At 34.0% G+C, this 15,120-nt stretch overlaps 1 protein-coding gene across 1 annotated transcript in view; it reads right to left on the bottom strand.

The window, feature by feature from the left end:
• Positions 1–552: 552 nt before the first annotated feature.
• The window catches only part of LOC109062352 (SAC1 like phosphatidylinositide phosphatase), a 29,601-nt gene continuing 15,033 nt past the window's right edge, over positions 553–15,120 (bottom strand). Inside the window, 15 exon segments of the mRNA XM_042773328.1 lie at positions 553–1,106; positions 4,539–4,596; positions 5,120–5,212; positions 6,335–6,428; positions 6,514–6,586; positions 6,669–6,740; positions 8,441–8,577; positions 8,651–8,749; positions 8,826–8,905; positions 8,991–9,059; positions 10,731–10,817; positions 12,009–12,094; positions 12,168–12,269; positions 14,624–14,657; positions 14,809–14,868. Of these exon segments, the coding sequence (XP_042629262.1) occupies positions 970–1,106; positions 4,539–4,596; positions 5,120–5,212; positions 6,335–6,428; positions 6,514–6,586; positions 6,669–6,740; positions 8,441–8,577; positions 8,651–8,749; positions 8,826–8,905; positions 8,991–9,059; positions 10,731–10,817; positions 12,009–12,094; positions 12,168–12,269; positions 14,624–14,657; positions 14,809–14,868 (1,281 nt within the window). The 3' untranslated portion in view covers positions 553–969.

Here is a 15,120-nt window from a genome sequence, read left to right as displayed (position 1 = left end):
TTTTTTTAGAAGATATAAACTTGCAATTGCAAGAAAAAAAATGAATAGTGAGATAAAAGCCATTGTTACCTTTATTGTTTAAACAAAAAAAAAAATTGTGAAACAATTCAAAATAAAAAAACATTAAAATTGTCGAGTTGCGAGAAAATAAAAAACATAATTTGTCGTTGCGAGCATATAAACTCAAAATTTAAAAAAAAGAATCGTAAGATAAAACTTGAAATTACTTTTTAAATTATTTTTAAGTAATGGAAACAGGCTTCCATACTTTGTCAATATTAGTTAATAAAAATAAAAAAACAATTTCATTGTTTGTTCATATTAATTGACAGTGCATTAACTAATGTTAACTTCATATTAATTGACAGAATTATATTAGCAAATGTAGAAATTAACATGATGATTATATATATATATATATATATATATATATATATATATATATATATATATATAATGCTATAGAATTATTGTCGATTGTTAATGTTAGCTAATGTCTTTAACTAATGTTAACAAATGAAATCTTTATTGTAAAGTGTGACGGCATTTTTATTTTGTTTACAAAACATTTTTTTTTATTAGAAAACAAGACTGATTCTGAGGTGGTCCCGAGAGCTGCGACACGTGTGCGATTTGAGACGGAGACACGCCGTGAACCACGAGGACGGGGCAGAGACCCTCATGGTCCCGATCTGCACGTGAAACGGGTTTCCAGCGGCGCGTCTGTGAAGCTGCCTGTGTGTCGATGGAATTATGGGAAGTCTGTGAGATGGTCCCACGTGATACGATCCTCGTGTGGAGAGCAGCGGCGCGTCCCGTCCGGCCCCCGGCCTTCGTCCCCCTCCTCTTCCTCCCAGCGGCGCGGCATCAGTACAGGCTCCAGGCCCGGTGAAGCTGAGAGTAGGACAGGACTGAGGATGAGGAGGATGAAGACTCGGCGGGACCAAGCTGCTTCCCACACGCGCAGGTTCAGTCCATCTTCTCCTTCTGCACCAGTTTGGGTGCGTCGACGAAGTCCCGGCCATTGAAGAGGATCACGCCGGCCGTCACGGCGCTCGCCGAGCCCCAGAACAACACGTACGCCAGCGTCTCCGTCCAGGTGTCACCTGGGACATACGAGAACCAGAAACAGTTACACACTGATAACAACATAAACACTAACATTAACCCTGTGAAATAACACTCATGAAAAAATCTAAAAAAGCGTCATATTTGATCCATCATGGCTCATATAGTCTGATACAGTGAGAATGTGGAGGAAAAACAGCTCAATTTTGTTCAGAGACTCGAAGCAAAAATATGTAATTTGGTGCAGATGCTGATATTTATATGATGAAATTCTGATGCTTGTGAATTGCGAGAAAAAAAAAGTCTAAACTGTCGGACATAAACTCGGAATTGTGAAAAAAGTCTAAACTGTCGGATATAACCTCGGAATTGCGAAAAAAGTCTAAACTGTCGGATATAAAATCGGAATTGTGAGAAAAAAAGTCTAAACTGTTGGATATAACCTCGGAATTGTGAAAAAAGTCTAAACTGTCGGATATAAACTCGGAATTGTGAAAAAAGTCTAAACACTCGGAATTGTGAAAAAACATAAACTCGGAATTGTGAAAAAAGTCTAAACTGTCGGATATAAACTCGGAATTGTGAAAAAAAAAGTTTAAACTGTCGGATATAAACTCGGAATTGTGAAAAAAGTCTAAACTGTCGGATATAAACTCGGAATTGTGAAAAAAGTCTAAACTGTCGGATATAACCTCGGAATTGCGAAAAAAGTCTAAAATGTCGGATATAACCTCGGAATTGCGAGAAAAAAGTCTAAACTGTCGGATATAAACTCGGAATTGTGAGAAAAGTCTAAACTGTCGGATATAACCTCGGAATTGCGAAAAAAGTCTAAACTGTCGAATATAACCTCGGAATTGTGAGAAAAAAAGTCTAAACTGTCGGATATAAACTCGGAATTAAACTCGGAATTGCGAAAAAAGTCTAAACTGTCAGATATAAACTCGGAATTGTGAAAAAAAAGTCTAAACTGTCGGATATAACCTCGGAATTGCGAAAAAATTATATGTCGGATATAAACTACTCGGAATTGCGAGAAAAAAGTCTAAACTGTCGGATATAAACTCGGAATTGCGAAAAAAATCTAAAACTGTCGGAATATAACCTCGGAAATGTGAGAAAAAAGTCTAAACTGTCGGATATAACCTCGGAATTGCGAAAAGAGTCTAAACTGTCGGATATAAACTCGGAATTGTGGGATAAAAAAAGTCTAGTCGGATATAACCTCGGAATTGCGAAAAAAGTTCTAAAAGTCGGATAAAATATAACCTCGGAATTGCGAGAAAAAAGTCTAAACTGTCGGATATAAACTCGGAATTGCGAAAAAAAGTGTAGGATGTAGGATATGAATTGGGAATTTGGTATGTGCTGTCGGATATAAACTCGGAATTGCGAAAAGGGTCTAAACTGTCGGATATAACCTCGGAATTGCGAAAAGAGTCTAAACTGTCGGATATAAACTCGGAATTGCGAAAAAAAAGTCTAAACTGTCGGATATAAACTCGGAATTGCGAAAAAAAAGTCTAAACTGTCGGTTAAAACCTCGGAAAAAAAGTCTAAACTGTCGGATATAAACTCGGAATTGCGAAAAAAAAGTCTAAACTGTCGGATATAAACTCAGAATTGCGAAAAAAGTCTAAACTGTCGGATATAAACTCGGAATTGCGAAAAAAGTCTAAACTGTCGGATATAAACTCGGAATTGCGAAAAAAAGTCTAAACTGTCGGATATAAACTCAGAATTGCGAAAAAAGTCTAAACTGTCGGATATAAACTCGGAATTGTGAGAAAAAAAGTCTAAACTGTCGGATATAACCTCGGAATTGTGAGAAAAAAAGTCTAAACTGTCGGATATAAACTCGGAATTGTGAAAAAAGTCTAAACTGTCGGATATAACCCTCGGAAATATAACCTCGGAATTGCGAAAAAAGTCTAAAATGTCGGATATAACCTCAGAATTGCGAAAAAAGTCTAAACTGTCGGATATAAACTCGGAATTGCGAAAAAAGTCTAAACTAGACTTGTGCCGGTATTCGGTAATGCGATATATCGCGGTAATGAATATGCACGATATTGTTATCGTGGGCACTTCCAAATACCGAGAATAATTATATAACTGTCAGAATTTGAAATGCATTTAAGAAACTTTTCCCTCAACTGGTCAAAATGCACAACACCATTTGTATGCTGCTTTAAAGACCCGTGTGAACTCTCATGTAAACAAGCACGCATGAGAAGCACATGGAGGAACACGTGAGAGACGCGCTGAATGAAAGCACATTCACTCTCTGACAGCAGATGGCGCTAAACTGCAGAAACTGGAGCCCTTACCCTGGAAACCCCACAAATAAAAGCAGCTGCTACTTTCTAAACATTTAAATAATATAAAAATAATAATTGTATATATTTCCATAATTTTTTTTTCCATTTTAATCTGGACTATAACATGTCCTAGATATTGTTTGAAAGTGTTTTGATTCTTTATTGTTCATTCACACTTTACATTAGGGTTCATTAGTTAACAAAACTGCCAATGAAAAAATTCTTCTGAACATCATAATCTTAGGTATTCCAATATTTAATAACACACTGTTTAAAATCGAAAGATGCAACTGTGTTATTTAATGACTGCTAAGACTTGTACTTTTTTATTAGTAACTGTAGCAAAGTAATTGCGAAAAGATTAACTCTAAACTGTCGGATAAAAGTGATACCTATGGGGTCTTTAAAGTTCTTTTGCGTTAAAATTTTTAACTTTAAATATATTTTTTGTATTCTTTACTTGCATTTAAATGTTCAGTTATTTTTGTTATAAGAAAAAAGCTAATTTAAACCTGTCTGTATTATACTTTTTAAAACTTAATTTCAGAATTGGCGATCAATTAATCGCAAAGAGTCGATACCGGCACTAAACTGTCGGATATAAACTCGGAATTGCGAAAGAAAATCTAAACTGTCGGATATTGCGAAAAAACTCAGAACTGCTCGGAATTGGAAAAAAAAAAGTTCTTAAACTCGGAATTGCGAAAAAAAAGTCTAAACTGTCGGATATAAACTCGGAATTGCGAGAAAAAAGTTAGAATCATCGGATGTAAATTCAGAATCGCGGAAAAAAATGTCTGAATTACCTGACAAACTCAGAATTGTGAGGAAAAAAGTCAAAACTGTCAGATATAAACTGTCAGATATTTTTTAATTATTTTTATTAAGTAGTGGAAATGGGCTTCCAAACTTTGTCAATATGAGTTAATAAAAAAAACAACTCTTCATTGTTTGTTCATATTAGTTTACAGTGCTAACAGATGCAACTTTTAATTTGAATTGTATTAGTGAAGGAGATGTGTGGAGGAGATTGTGTGCGACAGCAAAGTTTGATCATGTTATATTCAATTAGAGGCCTATCAAATAGCAAATACTATATAGGGTTACTATTAATATTCTTAATAACATTTACATTGATCCGTGTCTTACCAGCCATCAGGAGACATATGATGCACATTGAGAAAGCAACTACCATGATGATCGGCAGCTGAAGAGGGACAACAGGAGAATCCAGTTATGACATTTTGATTAAAAATGACAAGATTAAAAAATTTAAACATATGAACATGCATTTAGAAAACAGATAGGGTGAATTTATATTTCATACTGGCTTTAATAGAAGAGGATACAGTGAAAATCTAATTAATGGCCAATAAAAGCATCCTTGCAAAACTCACGTTCCAGCTAAATTTTTGCAATCAAATCATGTATTTTTGATATGTTATCCAGCCTTAATTACCATAATTATACCCGTGCATTACAGTGATTTTATCATGGTAAATATAAGTGATGTGAGACATAATACAAAGCAGAAAAAAATCACTGTAAATCCTCTAAGTGGTTTATTACTTTCATGAAGCAGCAATATGATAAAAGACAGCAGTGCTCAATAAATACAGGTCTGTTGTATTCTGCAGCTGAAAACAAATGCCAAAGACGTCTAAGACAAGAGGCTCAGTGTGTTCAGTGTGTTGTGTTTTTCTGGGTTCACAGCTCAGTCTGGTTCTTACCGTGAGGAACTTCCAGTCTTTGGGCTCATGTAAAGGAGTGTTCATATCCGCCTCTTCCACAGCATAATTACCCAGAAACAGGTCTATGGAGTCCTGGATAAAGACATGAAATAATAAAACCCTATGAGCCTTCAGATCCGATCCTGAAGTCTTCATCCACAGACCCACAGAAAAGAAATCAAACACAAAACAACATCTTTCTACCTTCATTAGCGATTTATTCCCTAGAGAAGGGTTTCCAAACCGGGGTGTTGTGGGTAAAATAACAGATAAAAATCAAATAATGAATTAAATCATAAAAATTTTTTTTTTTATAATAATTATAATTAAAAAATATATAAAAAATTAATTACATCATAAAAATAAAGTAATATTTAAATGACTTTAAAATAAGAAAAAAAATATGTAAAACACTTACTAAAAAATATATATATATTATATACTCTAATAAATTATAATATATATTAATAAATTATATATATACTATAATAAATAATAACATATAAAATATATATTTTTTTTACCTTCATGTTATGTGACCAATAACCATCAGAGAACCATGAACATGCACATGTGTTGTTAAACCATAGAAATATTAAATTAAAATCCTCAAGTTTGAACTGTAAGTAAATATTTCAGGTCAAAGGGGTTCGGCTGGCAACAAAAATTGGGAATTTCTAGTCCAAGATAACTGAGATGATTCACAAACTAATGACTATTAGATGCTGATTATTACAATGAATTAATCATGCAAAAACAGGGTTATCATAGTTAACTAAAACCATAAAAAACATTTCATTACTTAGATAAAATATAAGAAACTTTAATGTTATTTTATTTCAATTAGCTGCCAAGGCATGATTTCCCATTTTTGTTTCAAGTATTAAAATAACCAAAACTAATCAATAAAAAATATACAGCCATATTTATATATATATATATATATATATATATATATATATATATAATATAAATAAAAGGAATATATAAAAGAAATTAATAAAAATGACAAAAACACACAACAAAATTACTAAAACCTTAACTAAAATAAAAAAAAACTAATATAAAATAAAAATCTTTATTGACAAAAAAATATAGTTTTTAATATAATATCAACAACACTGCTCAGAAACATGTATCCATCAGTTATAAATCTTCAAAATATGTTAAAATACTATTTAATCTAAGAGGCATTTGTTTGCAAGCAACACTGACCTGTCTGAAGCCATCCGAGAAGTTGTTCTTGTAGTATCTGATCATAGAGTTCCAGCCGTCCATCAGCAAACCCCACTGCGTTCTCCTCCCTGTCCTGAACACACAGAGAACCAATCATCTTCCACAACCCATCTGAACATCACTCTCAAGCACAAGCGGAGCAGAGGCGCTCCTGTTACCGTGTGAAGTCGGTCTTCAGCGCTCCTGTCCCGGCGTACTGTTTGGCGCAGGCGTTGGCGTTATCCGCCCATGCTGCGGGGAACAAAGCAGAACAGAAAGGCCATGAATGACACCGTCTAAAAGAGCAAGACTATCAGCGTTAGTGTTTGCTTACCATTCTTGTATATTTTTTCAAAATCTGCCTGTTCTTCAATCCGCTGGCCCACATGTAAAACTCCCATCCTCTACAGATCAACAAGACATGAGTTAACCTCACGGCTACCAGACAGCAACTACAGTCTGCAAGCTTACAAAACTCATTTAAACGTACAGTCTTTCTCTTCTGGACCACAACTAATGACATGATTTTACAATGATTTAGTGAGTTTCTTGCTTCGTTTCGGAATGAATCAGCTATTTGAACGGATCTAGTGAGTCGATGATTCAGTGACTCGTTCATAAAGACAGTCACTTGCTTCGTTTCGGAATGTTTATGTGACTCATTTTTGAACAGATCGGGTGGGTCGATGATTCAGTGACTCATTCATAAAGACAGTCACTTGAATCGTTTCGGAAACGAATCAGCTGTTTAAACAGATTGAGTGAGTCGTGAATCAGCTATTCGAACAGATGGGGTGTGCCGATGATTCAGTGACTTGTTCATAAAGACAGTCACTCACTTCATTTCAGGAGGAATCAGCCATTTGAACAGATCGAGTGGGTCAATGATTCAGTGACTCATTCATAAAGACAGTCACTTGCATTGTTTTGGAACGAATCAGCTGTTTGAACAGATCGAGTGTGTCAATGATTCAGTGACTCATTTATAAAGACAGTCACTTTAATCGTTTCGGAAACGAATCAGCTGTTTAAACAAATTGAGTGAGTCATTAATCAGCTATTGGAACAGATGGAGTGTGGCGATGATTCAGTGACTTATTCATAAAGACCGTCACTTGAAATGTTTTGGAACGAATCAGCTGTTTAAACAGATCAAGTGAGTCGTCTTATTTATTTTGTAAGTAAATTGAATTGTTTTGTTTTGGATCGGCTGTTTGAACAGATCGAGTGGGTCGATGATTCAGTGACTCATTTATAAAGACAGTCACTTGAATCATTTTGGAACGAATCAGCTGTTCAAACAGATGGAGTGTGGCGATGATTCAGTGATTCATTCATAAAGAAAGTCACTCGCTTCGTTTCGGAAACGAATCAGCTGTTTAAACCGATTGAGTGAGTCATGAATCAGCTATTCGAACAGATGGAGTGTGCAGATGATTCAGTGACTCATTCATAAAGACAGCCTCTTGCTTCATTTGGGAATGAATCAGCTGTTTGAACGGATATAGTGAATCAATGATTCAGTGACTCATTCATAAAGACAGTCACTTGCTTCATTTCGGAATGAATCAGCCGTTTGAACACATCGAGTGGGTCGATGATTCAGTGATTCATTCATAAAGTAAGTCACTCGCTTTCGTTTCGGAAAGAAAAAAATCAGCTGTTTAAACTGATTGTGTTTGAATGGATCTAGTGAGTCAATGATTCAGTGACTCATTCATAAAGACAGCCTCTTGCTTCGTTTCGGAACGAATCAGCTGTTTGAATAGATCTAGTGAGTCAATGAATCAATGACTTATTCATAAAGACAGTCACTTGCATCATTTCGGAATGAATCCGCTCTCTGAACAGATCAGAATATTTTATTTAAACAACATTTTAGTCTAGTCTTTTTTCGATTTCGAATGCTGATATAGTCACAATTAGTGCTGAATGATGTCTGTCTCGTGGATAAAAAGGTAGTCAATGAATATTTTTCATAACAGTTTCCATCACCCCTACACGATATGGGATACTGCAATAATATTGCTAATATTTATAGTATAGCCCTGCTTTACTTGTTCGTTTATTTCGGTTGATTGATGGTTAAGGTTAATATAATAAAATCTAACTGCGACTGCAGCGAGCGCCGCGCCAGCAGACTCTGGATGACGTTGGTTCGGTCCAGACAGTCCATGCAGTTGCTTCTGAACGTCCCGTCCTGCTGTAACTGCACCGTCCCGTCCGAATCCACCAGGAAGTAGCTGTTGAAAAACATGAAACAATTAGAGCATTCAAAAATCGCATTTTCAGCATGCAATAAAAAGCAGTGCGTACCAGAGTTTTTTTTGAATTTATTAAAACATGTCCACCAGGATCTGCAGGCGATGCCACCTCATACGGCTGCACTCCTTGTGGAAGTCAAATGCGACGTACCTGCAGACGAACACAACTGTGAGCTTGGCTCTTGTGCATCGAGATATTTATCAGATTTTCCCATCGACTCGCTCACTTGATCATGCCGTTGCCCAGACGGTTCACCATCTTTGCAAAGGCCTGTTCCAGCGGCTTCTCTGAGCCTTTCTGATTCACCTGGAGAATAAAAGAGATCGTAGTGAGACCGTATTGATCTGTTGCTTCTGAATGTCCTGGCTCAGAGCAAATACAGCCGACATACCAGGTTCAGAATGACTTGTTTGCCGTACGTGATGATCTGAGAGTCGAAGTGCCTCTGGAAACCATCCAGCTGTGAGACGTTACACAAGAAAACACACAGAATAGTGTCAGACTGACTGATATAAGAGCTATCTAATCACTAATGTAATATTTTGAAACATTTCAGCATCATTACTCCAGTCTTCAGTGTCACATGATCCTTCAGAAATTTACAGAAGTTTATTGGATTGTATGATATATGTGTTATCTATTATGTAATACAAAAAAAAAAAAAATCTAAATATTGACGAAATCGCCTTTGAAGTTGTCCAAATGAAGTTCTTAGCGATGCATATTACTAATCAAAAATGAAGTTTTGATATATTTACAGTAGGAAAAATATACAAAATATCTTCATGGAACATGATCTTAATTTCCTAATAAAAGAAAAATCTATAATTTTGACACATACAATGTATTTTTGGTTATTGCTACAAATATACCACAGAGACTTCAGACTGCTTTTGTGCTTCAGGGTCACATTTATATATAAACCAAAACCAAATTAACAGTTGCCTGCCAAATCAAATCTTTTTAGAGTAAATAAATCAAACCTTTATTTGAAAATTATATAACTACATTAACTAACAATAAATAATGCTTCTAAAGCAATCATTAACATTAGTTTTATTTTATAATTAAATATTCTATAAATTAACATTTAAATTGGTTATTTTTATTTTTATTATTTTTTTTTTTTTTAAAGGAATAGTTCACCCAAAAATGAAAATTTGCCCATGATTTACTCACCCTCAAGCCATCCTAGGTGTATTTTATTTTATTTTTTTATTTGAGTGGAATCAGGTTTGTGTTATATTATGTCCTGGCTCTCCCAAGCTTTATAATGGCAGTGAATGGGTGTTATTTTTAAATGGTCCAAAAGAAGTCCAGTAAAGTGCATCCATCCATCATAAAAAGTGCCTCAAAAAGTGCCTTAAATAAAGGCCTCCTGTCGCAAATCGATGCATTATTGTAAGAAAAATATCCATATTTAAAACTTTAAAAACCGTAATCTTTCGTACATGCGTTCATTCCGGCGGATGACGTAGGCGTAGCGTAAGCTCCGGTGAGAATATCCTCGTCTCGCGAGAACTGACATTTGTTTACAGGAGCAAAGTTTCCTTACTTTAACAAAGGAAAACCAGTCTCCTCTCGGCTTATATCGAAATCCTCCCACATTTGTCTTAATAAATCCTTGTTTTGTACTTCTGGTTCATGTCCGGTGTTTTATTTTGCTCTCTCACTTCTCACTGCACCTTACGCTACACCGACGCCATCCGCCGGAACGAACGCATGTACGACAGTTAGCAAAAGCGTTTATAAAATTTTAAATATGGATATTTTTCTTACAAAAACGCATCGATTTGCGACACTTTTAATGATGGATGGATGCACTTTACTGGACTTCTTTTGGACTGTTGAAAAATAACACCCATTCACTGCCATTATAAAGCCTGGAAGAGCCAGGACATTTTTAATATAACTCCGACTGGATTCCTCTGAAAGAAGAAAGTCATATACACCTAAGATGGCTTGAGGGTGAGTAAATCATGGGGTAATTATCATTTTTGGGTGAACTATCCCTTTAAAACATTCTGTAAAGACCATTACCAGATGTTTAACACCGTATCAAACCGTCACGAGTTTTGCCATTGACTCTTTAAACAAAACAGAAATAAAAGGTACAGAAGGTGATTCTCACATGATTGATGCTTTTGCTGATCTGTGGTTTTGGTTTGTACTTGAGGTTTGGTCTCTGAGACCAGTAGAACGGGATGGAGCCTCGAGTCTGCGGAAGAGGATCACTCATTAAAACCAATTCTGATTAGAAATGTTCCTCAAATGACATGAAAACTATGAAAACGAATTAATCCACATTCAAAATGGATAAAAAATGGCTCTATTGTGAGTAACTTCATTCTCAATAAATGGTTTCTGAAGTGCTACAATAGATGGATCATATCATAAATATTTTATTTTCTTTGATATTTTGAAAGAAAAGCTCATACAAAAGCTGATCTGCTAAAAGAAACTAACCATGTGATGGTAAGATGTTTGGTAAACACTGTTGCATGGCTCTGAATGGTGTAGCACCTACAGTTCTGCAGATCGATATAAAAAAGCTGGACGATTGATGTTTTTGATCGAAACTGTGTCCTACTTATTATTTTTAGAATGCTTTGAGAGCACAAATGCAGTGTGCCATAGGGCAGCACAATTAACTGAAATAAAACTGAAATCACGATGCAATTATCGAATCGCAAAAACTGTGATTTAATTAAATTAATATATGCACTGCACGTTTCACTCGGTGTTCGTTTATATGTAAGCAGCTCATTATCTACCATTATCTCAGTGTGAAAATAAAAATGACTGTTGGTTTACAACTATAATATTTCCTTAATTGTTTTTGTTTTGTAAGTTATTACTTGGTGTAGTAAAAATATTATTATTATTAATAATTTAATTTATAGCCATATTGATATGTAATCCCAAAATTTTGACCAAATTGTGCAGCCCTACAAACAAGCACAGCAAACCTGGAATTTTTTGCATTTTTGCATAAATTGCATTTTAATTTACAATCATAATTTTTATCAGAAAAATCTTCTTTTTTTTTTTTTTTTTTTTCGCAAATCGTTAAGGGTGATTTTTACAGATTCTGACTTTTTTTAATTTTATTTTTTTTGGATGTGTGCACACAATCCTTTTTTTATATTTTTAATATATTTTTTTTTAACAATTGTTTTGATTTAGCAATTGGGGTGGTTTTGTTTCTGGGACCTGGCAACCCTGATCTGAGCGGTTTTCATTATACTTACAACTCATAAGTTAACAAATAGACATCTGTCAAGCCCCAAATCGAGTCACTCAGTGTAAATCACATAAATGAATCAAATCAAACCATCCACTAAAAGAAAAATCTGGATGTTGAAAAATATATATATTTTCTGAATTATGTGCAATTTCAGAGGCTTACCTGAACAAATGAGGCTTTTGCTCCATTATACTGAACAATCTGCTCCGTCTCAACAAAGTTGGCCGCATGACCTTCAGAGTCGATGCCTGGAGGAGAAAGCAAGCATTTAGTAACTTACGGAGAAAAGAAAGGCACCGTCTCAAAGCGTACGAGCTTCACCTCTGACGTAGTAGCGGACGCCAGCGCGGAAACAGCTCCTCCTGGAAATGATGTTCCAGTCGAAGATTTTGCCGTTGATGCAGCACGACTTCATGGCGATGACTGAGAGCTCAGATTAAGGACTGCGACGTGTGGAAGAGGAAGTATTCATGTATACAAAACAGTTAAAGGGAAAAATGAAAATTTTGTCGATATTACTCTGCCTCACGTCGTTGCAAACCTGTAAGAGTTATAATGTGACTTTAGCAAAATCGCACGTGCTTGATTTATTAAAGTTGATTAGATTTATTCATGTTTTAAAAGCTTAAGCTGTGTCTAAACGGTCAAATACACACAAAAATGTGTCAAAATGTGGCGCTTGGTGATTATTATTCACATAAACCCTCATCGGTTATGTAATAAGTGAACATAAACAGTTGAGAATGAGAATATGTGAGTAACAGTAAATTGGATCTGTGCCGCTCTTAAAGTGACAGCAGCCTAATATTCCTGCCGCCGACTGTGTGCTTCATATTAATTAAATGACAAAAGACAAATAGAAAATCACTCTCTGCTCTCTTTTTTTTATTTATTACTTACTGTTTAATTATTTTCAATTAAATTTTTTGTTTTTACTAATATTAGTTACCCTAGTATTCTGCTGTGGTGTTGAGAATTGTGAAATTTGCCTAAATCTCTAAATGTCTCTAAAATGTACATGTCATAGCAACCTTTAATTACAGAAAATATATGTTTGATATATATCGCTATATTTAAATAAACCACTCGTATATAGTTTTGGTCATGTGACTCCTCATAATCAATAATCGTGTTTGCGCAATATTGACCAAAATAATTATGATTATGATTTTTGCCATAATCGAGCAGCCCTACTTTAAGGCACAAAATATACTGTAAATGTGCACACAGATGCAGGGCTCCAGACCGCAAAAATGTTTTCTGCCGGTGCAACTAAATTTTGTAAGCGATCGCACTGGAGCGACCACCGCATTGTCCAACTAATAAGTGCTGCATATGAGAAACATCAAATGGCAAACAAAATAAAAGCGTAATGAAACCACGCTACTCGTTAGAGCTGCGCACTGAGGTTTACTCGGGAACCAATGCTGATCTCACAATGCTTTCACATAACTATTTGCAGCTATTTAAAGCTCTAAAAATTATCCACTTTAAATGTTATTTTTTATGGGATGAACAAAATATACTTTGTGGTAAACAAACACTGTAAAAACTAAAAAAAAAAAAAAACATCAAGTTATCACTATAACCAGTAGATGGCAGCAAAAAAAAAAAAAAACATTCATTTCTACTCTTTGCTTTATATTTTGAAATTATAAAATCACAAAAAAAGAAAAAAAATCACTTCTACTTTTTGCTTTATATTTTGAAATTATAAAAATATTAAAAAAAAAAAAAAAATCACTTCTAATTTTTGCTTTATATTTTGAAATTATAAAATCATAAGAGGCAAAAAAATCACTTCTACTTTTTGCTTTATATATTGAAATTATAAAATCACGTTTTGTTTTTATTGCTTGAAAAATCATTTTTAAAAATGAAAAAAAAAATCACTTCTAATTTTTGCTTTATATTTTGAAATTATAAAATCATTAAAAATAATGAAATAAATTATTTTTAAAAAAATCACTTCTACTTTTTGCTTTATATATTGAAATTATAAAATCATTTTTAAAAATGAAAAAAAAAATCACTTCTAATTTTTGCTTTATATTTTGAAATTATAAAATCATTAAAAATAATGAAATAAAATTATTTTAATTTTAATATTATAAAATCTTAAAAAAAGAAAAAAATCACTTCTACTTTTTGCTTTCAAAAAAATCACTTCTACTTTTTGCTTTATATTTTGAAATTATAAAATCATTAAAAATAATGAAATAAATTATTTTTAAAAAAATCACTTCTACTTTTTGCTTTATATTTTGAAATTATAAAATCATTAAAAATAATAAAATAATTTATTTTTAAAAAATCACTTCTACTCTTTGCTTTATATTTTGAAATGATAAAATAATAAAAAAGGTAAAAGAATCACATACTTTTTGCTTTATATTTTGAAATGATAAAATCATCATAAAAAAATGAAAAAATTATTTAAAGAAAAGTATAGAATATCAAATCATGATCAAATCAAATCATTAAGTTCTGTATGCTTCCCAATGCAAGCTCAGTGCTTTACTGTCAAATGTGCATTACCAAGAAATAAACGCGTAATATTATTAGAAACTGCTCTTATCAATGCAAAACAAGTGATTTTACGATTAAATTATCTTTATTTTTAATACCCCACACACTTCCACATCTCTAGAACTTCATGGAGCTGGTGCCTCTGCTCTCAAATGTTAGTCTGGAGCCCTGAGACACTTCTACACAAACTCTATTTCACACACAGACGTGGTCTGATATCAGCAAGTGCTCGTCTGGTTGAAGGATACAGCCGTGAACAACAGGGAAGACAAATTTGTGCAGCTGTAAGAGAAAACACAACGTCAGAACTTTAGACTTTTCTATATTAAAAGCAGGCCTGAAAACTTGGTGTTTCTTGCAGATTTCTGCACGTTGTCCCAAAAGCGTGTTAGTCTTAAAATAGCAGCCGCAGCTACAGCAATCCTGCGTTTACCTCCGGCTGAGCGATGAATTCTCTGAGCAGGTGACCGTTCCACACAAATCTCTGATCCGCCTGCGTTTAACAATCATAAGAAGAAGTTACAATCACTTCATAACTCATGGAAATTAAGATTAAATACAAACTTCATGGTTTTGTTTTATTTATTGACTTTTTTCCTTCTCCAGTCTTGCTTTTAATGTTTGAATCGGACAATACGGTAGAAATAATTTATTTTATTAGCTTTTTTGTTCATTTATTTATTCAGGGATTCTATTTTATGGATGTAGAAAAATTATTTTTTTTTACAAAACATTAAAAGCTTAT

The sequence above is a fragment of the Cyprinus carpio genome, chromosome A16 (assembly GCF_018340385.1).
Source record: "Cyprinus carpio isolate SPL01 chromosome A16, ASM1834038v1, whole genome shotgun sequence".
Taxonomy (NCBI): domain Eukaryota; kingdom Metazoa; phylum Chordata; class Actinopteri; order Cypriniformes; family Cyprinidae; genus Cyprinus; species Cyprinus carpio.
This window is presented reverse-complemented; position numbering and strand designations above follow the sequence as displayed.